Below are 14297 nucleotides of genomic sequence, written 5' to 3'. Positions count from 1 at the left end.
CACCTCCCGAAACAGTTCAAAAACCTCTCTTGTATAAACCGTCACAGCGAACTGCTCAATGGCCTCGAGCTTCGTCTTTACAATAAGCTCGCCGACGCAGACTTGTAGTCTGCCACTAGTTCTCTCCTCCTCATGAATTCCAAAGAGTGTTGGAAGTGCTCCACAAACTCCCTCAGATTATACCCATTGTGTATAAATTTTCTAAGCTGCATATTCAAAGCCTCGCACCTCGATGTCGTCTTCAGTCCCACGAAGAATTTCCCCTGGATATGGGCATTAGACCATGAATGCTTCTTTGCATACATGTCCACTATCCAGGGATGATCCTCCAACATGTGGTCTGCCACGCTGTCCGTCCATATTCTCTCAAATTCGTCAATCTCTAGACTCCCATGAGGCATAGATGGAATTTCCTAAGAAAACCCGGCCGTCCAACTCCAGCGGTGGCATTCCTTAACAAATGCCAGCTACACAATCTGTGATGTGCACCCGGGAAAACTGTGCTAACGGCACTCTTTATGGCGAGGTCCCCGTCCGTGATGACAGACTTCGGCTGTTTTCCTTTCATTGCCTCAAGAAATGACCGCAACAACCACACATAGCTTCCTTCGCTCTCGTTGCTCAAGATGGCGCAGCCAAACACCACCGTCCTCATATGATGGTCCACCCCTGAGAATATTTCCAAAGGGCACTTGTATTTGTTACGACCGTACGTTGCATCAAAACCCAGGACATTCCCGAACACGCTGTAGTCATAAAGACTTGTACCATCGCACCAGAAGAGATTTTCCAGCCTCTTGTCAACATCCAGTGAGTACTTCCAGAACATCCCAGAATCAGTGGTCCTTAAAGTTCCCAAGAACTTCAATGCGGCCTCAGCATCTGTCGCGCCAGCCCGCCTTTGCTTCTCTATCTCTTTATATATGTCCTTTATCTCGAACCCAACAGTCTCGAATCCTCCTGACTGATTGGCAAAGGCGTGGAAAATCGTCGGCACTCGCAACCCAGATTTCATCATGGAATTGATTTGGTGCAAATCGCCTTCCTTGACTGCTCTGTGTGACCGCGACAGACCCCTGAACCTCGCATCCAGCATGGGATGATTATGGTTATCGCAGAATTGTTCAACAAACCATTGCCCGCTAGCATCATCAACGTGGACCTTAATCCGTGCTTCACACCCGCACCGCGTGATCGGTCGAGGATCCATCTTCCTGTCTTCCCGCTGCATGTGTTTCCCGTCTCGCTCTCCTTCCCTCGAGCACACAAATATCTGCCAAATAATTTCGCCCTCTGCCCCCTGTTTTGTTCTGCGACCCACCTTGGACCTCCTGATCGAGAATCCCTTGATGCGACCGTATTCGTTGTAGTAGTCATAAGCTCCCTGTAGGCTTGTGAACTCCTTCGTAAGAACATCCTTGGCTGTTAGGGAAGAAAATTCAATTGCGCCAAAGGACCCTATCCCGTCAACAATCCTCACTGCTGCTTCTGCATCTAGGTCCGCATCTGCGGCAAACAAATCTATCGCTTTTGCTTCCTCTACCGGCACGATTTCGCCGCTCATTCCATCATCAGCATCCTGCAACGAACAACATGCGGCATGTGTGACAACAGGTGGTGGGCCACATCAACATAAACCAGTCAACAAAAACTCATAACATGAGCAACAAACACACCTGAAACGCATGGACTCGGTCAAAATTGGATGAAAACTCATAGCTAGGCTCCACAAACCCATTCAGCTGTCACAGTTCAAAAAATCGCAGTGAGCGAACAGAATATCGGCGTTATCAACCATAACTACGAACATGCAGCCATAATTCTAGACACTCTAAAATGATCCAACTAAAACTCATTCAACTGTAAGGACCAACCCCGATTTTTGGTACAAAATTTAAAAAGTAACAAATCTAATTCGGCTATGTGCCATAATAAATGGCAACCCCGAAAAATCAAACAGTTAAAACTATTGGGGACACAAGGAGGCACGGCCCCCCCAATTGAAATCAATTTCTGCGCATACCTCCCCCGGCATTATCGGATGGTGTAAAAACCTCAGTGACACCGACAAAGCGTACTTGCGAATCTCGTTGTCCTATGTGGTCCATTTCCATCCTTTATTGTGAACCTCCAAACAGCTAGATCTTGATCTGTGCTTCCGCGCCGTTCAATTCCGCGTTCTCCTCCGCCGTGGACCGCCGTCTCCACACAGGTCGACCAAACAAAGCTAAGCTTTACACTGAACCCAACACAGCTTTCACCTACCTATTAATGGAGTTCGGGACTTTGATTTAATACCGAATTTTCGTCTCCTGTCCCTCTTTTTATTTATTTTGAATTTTATTTCCAACTGCTACTTTTGATTATTTGTGAACTGACTCCAATCTTTTTCGAAAATTGACTTTGTTATCTGATCTATTAAAATCTTGAATATACTTTTTCTACCGAAGAAACGTCCAATAAACATTAATTTAAAAAAAAACAAGTTATAGAAGAAAAACACCAAACAAAGTCAGCGAATCTTTAAGGATGAGGTCACAACAGATTTAGTCTCCTTTAACCGGTGTTGTCTCTTCCTAATAATCACCCCTGTGAAAGTGACACTTTCAACATTATAAACTTTGCTTTATGTTCATGTGTTTGACATTACACTACTTAGGTGTGTTTGGCAAACACGTTGCGAAGGAGAGAAGCCCGTTTGAACTTCTTGAAAGTTTCACTTTGATGTTCGGCAATTTTTATCTTTGTGAACGCAGAATTGATTCTGCCTCTGAACCCACGTTTAGGAGAAGCTCAAATTTATAGCTTCTGCATTTCACGTTTCACGTTTCACGTTTAGGAGAAGCTAAAATATTTCTTTTTTACCAATCCTACCCTTTCACAGTCATTCTTTGTAATTCTTCCTACTTCTTCATAATTTTTTAGTTCCATTTTTTTCATCAAAATCGTTCAGATTTATTTCAATCACTAACAAATTGAAATTTTTTTATTTTTATTTAATTTTATTCATATGAATTTTATTTACGTTTTATGGTATTTTTTTGTTCATATGATATATGTTGTTGGTTTTATGGAATTTTTATTATTTCTTATCTGTATAATTTTTTTTCTATTCTTTGATGTACTCTATTTTTGTTTTGTATTAATTTTTTATTTTTTATTCTGAATTTGTAAAATTTGTAATTGTAATTATTATATACTACGTTTATTATCAAAATTTTGAATAATATAAATTATGATCCTATAAAAAAGGACAAAATAAATAAAAAATTAATTATAAGTAACAATAGAGTCATAAATAATAAAAATTTATAGTCTAAAATAATACTAAATTAAAGAGTATTGACGATACTAAAAAAAATTATAGAATATTTTTTTTTGTGACATTATAAAATTTATAGTACTCTCTTTTATATTTTTATTTTTATTTTTTATTATATTTATTTTATTTATATTATAAATATTTTTTATATTATTTTTTATAGTATTCTGATTTTGCAGGTATATAAAATTGATGTCTATTTTAGTAATTTTTCATCTAAAAGTGATTTTGAGTAGTATAATCCAAACAACATTTATTTTACTATAATCAATTTTGATATAAAGATTACCAAACATAAATCACGTTAACCCAAACTAACTTATCATCAAAATTAATTTTACAAAATCAATTTTATGCAAATTCTAGTTTACAAACTGTAATCCAAACACACACTTAATACAAGCTTTTTTCACCTAAACAAAAATGATTTCTTAGCATTCAAATCAAGGGAAGAGAAAGATGATGATCCATGTGTCAAATATCCCTGTTAATAAACTAATTTTTTTTATTGTTATTGTTAGGATAAAAGCATTAAAAGATAATATTATGGTTGAAAAAGCAGAGTGTTAGAGACAATCAAAATTAATTATTATTTGTTATTATAGGTTAAAGTATGTTGTTAAATTAATAAACTAAAAAAATTATGTTAATGAATAAAAATAATGACCAAAAATAATAAATTTTGATGATGTTCTAATATTTTTTACCGAATTAATGTTCTTCTAAGTGCTAATCTACTAGCTTTGCCACCACTGCTTAACAAAATAATTTAGGAATAAATAATATATTAACAGTTTTCTTTTAGTAGAGATATCTTAATCTACAATCTATGATATTGTCTGAATTAATAAAATTAATAAGTATTACATCAGATTGGCCCATTAGTTATTTTAGATAAATGATCTTCATTTTTTACTATAACCACGCAATTATAATAATAATGATGAAAGTACTTAATCAGCTTATGGATCATCATATAAACGACCTTCATTGTTTATTTTGGGCTGCTACCACTAATCCACTATTATGAACTATGACGAGATAATTACATCAAAGATGTATTATCTGCCATAAAAGGAAATTAGCTTTATTATTTGTTTTTTGATCAATTATTGTGTTGGTTGCATGGAAGATCCCAAAAAGGATTATTATAGTATATACACTTTTTTACTCAATAAAATTTTTTAACATAACCCGATTATAGCAACTACTTCTTCAAGAAGATTTGGATTATAGCCAGCTCCACATATATATATATTCATAAGCGCTTGATAATTTTCATTAATTAAACTGGTTTTTAGGCTTAAGTTAGTTTAATTTAATTCTAATAAGTAACATGAAAATATATTATATGTGTATTATTAGCTAGGCCAGTCATAGGTAAATATTTAATAATTTTGTAAACCCTAAAGGTAACTCAAATAATGGTTGTTGGAAAACACTTAACCACATGGTTTTAAATAATGTCTGTGATACATATGAGCAATATTTTAATTTGTGAATTTTTTTTTCTTATACATATATATGATTGAGTTGTCATATTTATCATCCTTAAATAATATGTGAAATATATAGAAAAAACTGTGTGTGAACTTAACATATGAGCCAAAAGAGTATAATAAATCATTTATCTAGTATTTCCACATGAAACTCCTTAGTCTCAAAGCTACATGGTTTATACATGTGATCCGTCCTTTATAATTAGTAATTAACTAATTATCAATACATGCCCATTATATCAATCGTCATCTAATTAATTAATGAAAAATATGACACTAATTTTTATTAATCAACATTAATAATCAATTTTTTTAATTATAAAATTTTTTAAAGGATTTAGAATTTATAATTTAATTAGGGTCTAAAGTTTGATGATTTGAAATCTAAAATATAAGATAAACAAACAATTTTAAAAAATTAATTCATATTAATTAAAAAAAAGGGTTGAATTCCGAATATTACTACTCTTAGTTACTTGGCAAGAAGAAACAATTCATCCACTAACTAAAATTAACTACAAATATTTTTGAGTTTGAATTACAAGTCCCGTTTTCCTAATATATTGGGGACATGCACACAATGGGTGAAACGCTAGATACCCACCACAATGACTTAAAATTCCAATGAGAATTTCCCCCTCCTCCAAAATTCTATTGATTCTTCATATATATTTTTTCCACTTCCTTGTGGCATATGAAGAACATGGATGGATAAATTAATTTTGGGGGAAAGTATATAAACAAATTACAAAGCCTATAGGGACTACCACATCAATAATTGTTCCACAAGTTGGGCATGCCAACCTCAGATAAGTAACTCTCAGAACTACCTTCTCCTAAACTTGGTGACCCTTTTATACTATTTGTATTGTTGTTATTATTATTAGGTATGTTTCTTTCCATATTTGTGAGCTGACTCAAAACAGCTTTCAATACTTTCCTATCACATGAAAAAGGGTCTAAGCAAGAACCCAAATTGGGTGTTGTAGTAGTTCCTCCTCCACCATATAAAGTTGCATTATTGTTGTTGTTGTTGTTGGTAGGGAATAACTTAGGCTCCATTATGTGGTTGAAAATAGGGCTTGTTTGGGCGTGAGAGAAAATGGAGAAGCAGGGCACTTGCTCATACTCATCAGCATGAAGATGGGTTTGAGGTTGTTGTTGTTGGTCAAAGCTGATGTAAGAATCCATTAATGCTGGAAGAGATGAAGAGCCTGTGTCATCATAACAGCTTCCCATGCTATTAGGTTTGCCACTAACTTCTCTGTTCTTGTAGAACACCCTACACAACACCCAATCTTCCTGTATGGGAAAAAAAAACACACTGAGGAAATGGGAGGAAAGAAATATGGAGTGTAATGGTGGGATAAATTAAAGTATAAACATATAGTATAGATACTAAATTTTAGTAATAGCCTTAAGGAGTATTAATATTTCTTAGATCAATAAATCTATGAGAATTAGGTGCTTTCATATTGCTTACATATTGCATTTAATAAAAAATTCAAAGAGAATCTTAGGTCAGCTACCCCATATCTTTCTGAAGTCACATTCTAGCCAATAAGCATGTGAGACAAATTTGGTTTCGGTAGAGCTAGCAAAAACTGATTGCAAAAAGTCAAAATCCTTGAAAAGAAATTAATTACGTTATCACAAGCTAAGTTTCTTCCATGAATCATGCAATTGTGCAAAGAAAATAATACAAAATAAAATATAATAATACCGTTTGCTATTACTCTATACGTGTTATATATTATAAAGAAAATTACTTTAATGAAATGATGATTCTTGTTTAAAAAATATCACTTATTTGTTTAGTTATATTTTAAATAAAGATAGTATTTTTAATAACATATAAAAATCAAACTTTATAATTTATCATTCAATAATTAAAATAAAATATCTTCACACGATTATAATTATAAAATTTTCATTGGTTATAAATAATAACCGATAAAAAATTAACCAAAAATGCATACGGCTAATGGCTAATGAAATAATATCATACAAAATAATTTAGACAAATGCATATAATTTAAATATTTTATTTTTGTATAAAAAACTAAATTAAAAATTAACCTTAATATACTAACCAAATCAATTAACTAATATATTAACAATTTTTTTAAATTTTAAAAGTATTTTCAATTTGATAGGCCAAAGAATAATTTAATACAAATTTAAATTTTATTTAAGAATTTATTATTAGACAAATTATTACATATATAAAATAAGATTCAAACTTTTAATACTTGTAAAATAATTATTGGAACCAATCTAAATTGATTAATATAATAAATAATATGATATATATAATAGGATAATATCAGAGAAAAGTTTTAGATAAAATTAATAACTTAAATAGAATATAATATAAAAAAATGCATGTATATATATTAAGCTGGAGACATTACAATGATTCAAGTGTCTTATTATTGGATAAGCTAAATCTTAATTCGGATAATGATAGAAAAATTGAATTCATTTTTGGAAAATATTAAAAAAATAAAATAAAAAATGTTGTATTTAGAAAATAAAAGAAGAAGCAGTTATATTATGAAGAGTAAAAAAAAAGGAGAGAGTGGAAGTGAGGGGATACCTTAGAAGAAGTAGTGTTGGGGGGAGGAAGAGGAGGTTCAACGCGAAACTCATGCATGACCCACTCAGTCTTACGGCCTTTGGGAGCCCGACCTTGATAGAAGACAAGAGTCTTTCGCATACCAACAAGGCTGCCCTTCCTAAGGATAGGCCTGTCCTTGCCAGTGGCCTTCCAATATCCTGATGCCGTTGCTCTGTTTGTACGCAGACCCGTTGCATACTTTCTGTCTCTCTGTGTGTAGAAGTACCACTCCTTCCCTCCCACACATGCTGTTTCTGCCCAATCCAAATTTTGCTTCCATCAATCAAAAATCCAACTTCTAATAATGCTATTCATAATTATTTTTGTTAATATTAGACTAATAATTAAATTTAGTTAATAAAAAAATTTAGATGCGTAACATCATTAAAAAAATAAAAAGGTACTTATTTAATTTGACATTTATTATTGAGTGCGTGTTTTTTAAACAAACACTATTAAAAATTTTGTCATTATATAACTTTTTATCTTTTACATCTGTTTTTAAGATGACAAAAATTGAACTCTAATTTTTTATAAAAATTTTAATATTACGTTATAAAATTACTTTTTTAATATAAACTGATAATTATATTTTTGACAGAATTTTAACTACAAATATTTTTTTTAGTTATATAAATTTTTAAACTATAAAAGTCTATTTACGTATCAGTAGAACAAACATAATAACTTTTTTTTTCCAAGTTATTAAACCTTTAACGTAGTCTATGATGTTCGGTAAGATTGAGGAACATGTCCCGTTTGGTCAACATAAGGTGTGAATTGAATTTTTTTTTTTTTTTGAATTTCAACTATATGAGTGGCGACTTGAATAATTTTGACATTAACAATATTATCCTCTCTTGCTTATAATATAACCCTTTAATCAAATTCTCTTATACTTTCTCTTCTTTTGTCTTATTAGAATTGATAATATTGACTGGAACAGAAGGGGGAAAATAAATATTAAAAGTCACGCGCGCTCGTTCAGTCAATTGACTTATAATAAGACTTTCATTGTTTCATATTTATCTTTAGAAAATTACATACTTCTACATTATTATTATTATTATTATTATTATTATTATTATTATTATTATTATTATTATTATTATTATTATTATTATTATTATTATTATTATAAATGCGGGCAAATTAGTTACTATCTATATAGGTCCCATATATAACTGTAGCTTCGTGCATTGATTGGAATTGTTTCTTCGGATTATGCCCACCCTTGTCAGTTTCTTTTCATTGATGACATGCGTGTGTTAACATACAAAAACTAATTATGGTGCTTTCACAATCAAACAGTTGATATTTTTCTCCAAAATAATATGTAAACTTGTATAAATTAAAGTAGGAACACATGGCCTATCACAAACCAAAGCATTAATGTTGACCCATCATATCATGCCCTAGAAATCTCTTTTGTCATGCTACATGAAAATTTTACTTAAGACAAGTAATACTTCTTAATTAGGAAAGTACTCACTTCAACCTATCCAATTAATAAGGATTAAAAAATGATCTATTAAAGTCAAAAACAAGTTGCAAATTAATTTAACCGTCTTATTACTTTAACTACACTTTCCTTTTGCTTTGAAACTTCAATAATAGACTAGGTGGGATACAGCTACAATAATCGTAAGACTTCATAGAGTTTAAAGTTTAAACAATTAATTAAATTATGATATGGAAGTTAATCATGCATGTTCATGAACATGCGTATGGTTGAAATGAATTAATGTTAGCACTATATGAATGAATAATGAATAATGAATAATGAAAATCACTGTCAAGCACTTTAGAATAGGACAAGGGCAATGCGTCATTTCACCTAAAAATTTTTGAAGGTGATACATACATATACATGCATTTGCCTATACCGTTTAGATGCAATTACAATACTACCCCCCATATATATGTATGATATTTTTGAACTTCCCATTCAAAGCTTCTAACCAGAAATAATTAGATTCCTTTCATTCTCGGGTGTATGAGTTTGAGCATGTGTGTACGTGTTATCCATAAAAAATTTTATAGCAAAATGATGTTTAAGTATAAAACTGAAAATTAATCACTATCATGGTGTATATGTATGGAATCTTCGGTGGACAAAATTTATTTATAACTTTTATAGATTAATTTTATAGCTTAATATAAAATAGGTTATATTGATAAACCAATTAGAAGTTTTCTTTATATATAAAAAACATTTGAGTAGCTAATATGTCAATAATCAATAACCAGCTTCTAAAATTAGATATATAATCAAATAATTGTATAAATTATTGATAATATATTTAAAAAAATCTAATTTTTGATATATAAAATATTTTAAATTATTTCATATGTGAAAATGTATTATACTTTTACTATGTGGGCAAGTAAACTTAATTAATTATATTTTCAGTTCGATCTTCATAATATTGAATATGATTGGTTGCAGCCACCTATATATCTATATCTATGTGAAATTGGCTTGGATTGAATGAAACTTATGACTTATATGACCCTCTTGAATATGCATAGAGGCTTATGTCAACGGGTATCACATGGAGGAATATTCACTTAACGTGATTTCTTTTTTTCCCATTTCATAAAAAAAATGTCCTTTTGATTAAATTAATACATCAAAAGATCAGATTTATTCAAGCATAATTGCATCGAAATACATTAACTTTTGAATGTATTAATTAGTCAAAATTAAATTTAACAGTTACTTTTTTTGTTTATCTTATTATATTTAAATTATTTTTTATTTTTAAAGAATGAAAATAATAAAAATTAAATTATAAACCCTATGATTATAAAATTAAAGTTCTATTATATCATATATATCATAAAAACATTTATTCTAAAAATTTATACTGTTAGATATATATATATATATATATATATATATATATATATATATATATATTCAATGCACTGTATTATTGTTGAATATAATTAGTCTAATAAATTCAATGTTAATTATTTTCTAATGAATTATTGATTTGAACAATAATCAAAGCTTGTGATGTGTTACAATTATCTAAGTCACACAGTTGGCAGGTATCACTTCCCCATCAAAGAACATACACATAATAAGTGGTCTTATAGAATTGGAATCTATTATAGCCATTCCAGTTGCTATCATTATGAACCTCACTCTCAAAGCCAAAGAAAGAAAAAGAAAACTTTATCCTTATCATCATAATTTTGAAACTATAGCACACAAGAATACAATACAGGTTGAAAGTAACAACTCTTTTGTACTTTACCAACCAAAATAGCAAACTCAAACCGATCAAACACTTTCATTATTAGTATGTATCATGTGATGGGTGTCCCTAACGAGACTCATCAAGAAAAAGAGAAAACTATAGGGAATTTTATTTCCGATTAAATAATAATAGTTTCATATGCACCCATGCCATTGCCCTCAAACTAAGTTTTTTTTTTTCTTCTTTAGTTAATTTAAAAAATTAAATCATCATGAATTACATATCCAAAACACTAATTTATAAGTTTTGCATAGAAATTGATCGCTCTTTCTAAGAGAGTAGCTATTTTTATGTGAATATAATGTTAAAAATTGTTAGATAATTTATCAATTAAATATATTCAGTCAAACATATCAAATTATCTAACGAATGTTTTTATACAAAGATCTCTTCACAAAATAGCCACTTTTTAAGAAATATGCAATCATATATATGATGAGGCAACAACAACAAGAATGACAATAATAAGAATAATTATGTATTGCTAGAGAATAATGCATGATATAAAATGGAAAGAAAATTATTAGTGACTAACCAGGAATATCCCATGGCTCACACTTGTTGAGGTCGACATCAATCATGAGAAGGGATTCATTGTGCGTGAACTTCTTCATCAAGTAATCACACACAAGCTCTTCATCTTTTGGATGAAATCTGAACCCTGGTGGAAGCCTTGCCTCTACCAAGCTTATGTTGCTCATTATTCTTTTTTCTATTTAATTTCAACAAATTAAATTAATATATAGTGAGAGCCTGCTTGCTAGGAAGAAGGGGAGAAGAGAGAAAAGAATAGGTCTGAGAGAAAGATGTTGCAAACTCCCAAGGTTTGATTGAATTATTGATGATTAGGTTTGAGAGATATTAGAAAAGGAAGAGGTGCTAAGGTGTATATATAAATGGGAGAAGGAACTCACAAGTGGCTAAGTCAACTTGTTATTAAATGCAACAATGGAGGGTAATATTGTAATTCTATAAGGAGAGAATGGGCATGATGACGTGGACAAACCAATTCCTGCCAACTTGCTGACATGTATCTATATAATTCTAGCTAGGGATCATTTGCTTCTTTTCTTTCCATCTTTTTAAACAATTTTTGTGCATTGCATTAATTTAGTATGGAGATAATGCTAAGTAAATAATTTCCAAAATAACAATAATATAAGACATTTTATCATTATTATTTCCAAATATAAAATTAAGCAAATTATATGATAATAATAATTAGAGTTGGCACACAAAGCCCTAGTGATGATGACATAGTCTCATTCGTTTGAATTTTGGCCATTTCTGCTTTATATACCCATATCTATTATCTTCCCTATTAATTTATTATTTCTGATTCATGATTTATCTTCGTCATAAATTGATGGGTTTTTGTGCATCTGCCTGGTCTGAAAATTGTGATAAATAATCTCCATATGAAGAATTATTATTATTATTATTATTATTATTTAAATTAATTAGTTGTGTTCATCAAATTGGTTGTTGATAAGCTGGCATCCACAGGAATTTCTTGAATAGCCTTTTTATTTAAAACAATAATATGTAAGTCGTTATTTATCAATTTTATGCTCGTAGGTCATATGGTGAATAATTTTTATATCTAATGGCATGGAGACAAATTAAGGAAGCGGATATATTGGCTGAAGAGTATTTTGTGCTGAAATCTGATAGGAGGACATGGGAGTTAGGTGATCAATTTCAATTCGTCAAAATAATATATTATATATTAAAAAATTGTAAAAACTAATTGGTGGGTTGGTCAAAAGATTAACTTATTCATCTATTGAAATAAATATCGAAAGTTTGAATCTCATCTTATACATACAATAATTTATTAAATAATAATAAATTTTAAATAAAATTTTGATGATAATAAATTAATTTTTATCTTGTCAAACTAAAAGATGCCATAAGAGATGAGAGGAAAAAAAATTGTAAAGACATATAGAGAAAATACTTAGACTCAATTTAGGTAAATAATTTAATTAAGTTTTTTTTTTAAAAAATAGTTCAAATAATAAATAATTATATTAAAAGTAGCTTATAAATAAAATTATTTTATGTTTGGGTTTTTAATTCTAATAAAAATACTTATTTTATAGAAATATAAAAAAAAGTAGTAATATTATAAAAGAAGTTATTTTTTTTAATTTCTCTATAAGCTCTTAAATAATTTTTTAAAAAACTACAATTTGATTTTAAAAATTACACCAAACATTAATATTACTATTTTTATAAATTAAAAACTTAAAAAAATTATTTTTAAAACTTTTTAACCGGACCTTTAGCCATAGTTTAGCTTGAGTAATAATTGAAGTGACGGTATAAATTAATCCAACAGTTAAATAAAAGAGGTTGCTCCTCCGAAACTTCTATTTAACCATATAGGTTAGTGAATATTAATTAGTTAATGAATTATATAATACCGCTTAATTATGAAACTGAAACCTAGAGTTTGAGCAACTCTTGGCAATGATGAGAGAGAAGTCAATCCTCGTGGTTAATTCTTTTTACCTAAATTAAACAAGACCTTCAATTTGCTGAACTATTCACTCAACAAGGAGGTTGAATTGAAGATATTTTCTTTCCATTTAAAAGTTCAAAAAGATGAAGTGAGATTTCGTGATTAGTATAGGGTTATCAAGTATAATTTTCAAAAATATTTAGAAGACACTAAAAAAAATAGTAAAAAACAATTTAAAATAAATTTATTTTATATTTTTTAATTATTGTTAGAATAATTAGATAATATTATCTATAATAATATGTAATTATAACTATTATATATATAAAATTATAGATATTAAGTTAAATAAAATTACTTTAAGTTATTGTCTCCACAAAATTATTTTATTTTGTAAAATTACCTTATTTTCTTTATATCTTATGAAAATTCAACAAAACGGCTAATTTTGTACAAGAATTTCTTCAATAAAATAATGGATCTTTATGTGTAAGGAATCTATTAATTAACTAACTTAACCTGGTGTATGTTTATCATCTTCCAATTTATTATATTTAAAACGTCAATGTCTTTATATTTTATATTTATTTAAAATGTTTGACTAAATTAATGTATAAATTGAATATTATTTTTAGCCCCATATTAATTTCAAATAAATGCATGACCACTTTATAACATTTGCAATTAAAATGTTAGTCTTAATTAATTTTGTTTGATGATATAATAATATAATCATTCACGTAATTTTTTTTATTAATTTAAACTTTTAGGACAAATAATTTTATAATATTGTGTCACCTTTTATACCCATTTGCTAAAAATTACTCATGTGTTTAGAATTGTATGGAATTAAAATTAATAGATAATAAAAAACGGTGAATTAGTTTATAAATCTTGCATATTTATAATATAACTAAATTCAAATTCTTCTATTTTAAAAAAAAATTGATTAAAATCGAAATGATTTGATGTCCTAAAATATAAAAAAAAATATTTTTATCAGGTATTAATGTAACTTGAACCGTTTGGGTAAATCGTCCAATCACTCAAGACTACCAGAACAAATCACCTCTATTATTCGAGATAATTGATAAAAAATTAATTAAACTTTTTGCAGCGA

At 29.2% G+C, this 14297-nt stretch overlaps 2 protein-coding genes across 2 annotated transcripts; both read right to left on the bottom strand.

The window, feature by feature from the left end:
* Positions 1–77: 77 nt before the first annotated feature.
* On the bottom strand, positions 78–2035 carry LOC112701588 (protein FAR1-RELATED SEQUENCE 5-like). The gene is made up of 4 exons (XM_025752331.1): positions 2024–2035; positions 1677–1742; positions 490–1579; positions 78–382 (listed from the first exon to the last, which is right to left on the bottom strand). The coding sequence occupies exons 1-4, from the start codon at positions 2033–2035 to the stop codon at positions 78–80; spliced, it is 1473 nt and encodes a 490-aa protein (XP_025608116.1).
* A 3262-nt stretch (positions 2036–5297) lies between these two features.
* Positions 5298–11760, bottom strand: LOC112703413 (NAC domain-containing protein 21/22). The gene is made up of 3 exons (XM_025754847.3): positions 11246–11760; positions 7421–7695; positions 5298–6123 (listed from the first exon to the last, which is right to left on the bottom strand). Exons 1-3 carry the CDS (start codon positions 11409–11411, stop codon positions 5593–5595), a joined length of 972 nt encoding a protein of 323 aa, XP_025610632.1. The 5' UTR covers positions 11412–11760; the 3' UTR covers positions 5298–5592.
* Positions 11761–14297: the final 2537 nt, after the last annotated feature.

This window comes from Arachis hypogaea, chromosome 7 (genome assembly GCF_003086295.3).
Source record: "Arachis hypogaea cultivar Tifrunner chromosome 7, arahy.Tifrunner.gnm2.J5K5, whole genome shotgun sequence".
In the NCBI taxonomy this organism is placed as follows: domain Eukaryota; kingdom Viridiplantae; phylum Streptophyta; class Magnoliopsida; order Fabales; family Fabaceae; genus Arachis; species Arachis hypogaea.
This window is presented reverse-complemented; position numbering and strand designations above follow the sequence as displayed.

Bases quoted from the DNA above. Each gene is read 5' to 3' on its own strand.
- LOC112703413 (XM_025754847.3), bottom strand. From the start codon at position 11,411: ATGAGCAACATAAGCTTGGTAGAGGCAAGGCTTCCACCAGGGTTCAGA. The intron at 7,696-11,245 runs GTTAGTCACTAA...TGGATTGGGCAG, and splicing joins TGAGCCATGGGATATTCCTG to AAACAGCATGTGTGGGAGGG. The intron at 6,124-7,420 runs GTATCCCCTCAC...TTTCCCATACAG, and splicing joins CCAACACTACTTCTTCTAAG to GAAGATTGGGTGTTGTGTAG.
- LOC112701588 (XM_025752331.1), bottom strand. The intron at 1,580-1,676 runs GTGTGTTTGTTG...TGTTCGTTGCAG, and splicing joins ACCGAGTCCATGCGTTTCAG to GATGCTGATGATGGAATGAG. The intron at 383-489 runs GTGCACATCACA...ATGGGAGTCTAG, and splicing joins CGTTAGCACAGTTTTCCCGG to AGATTGACGAATTTGAGAGA.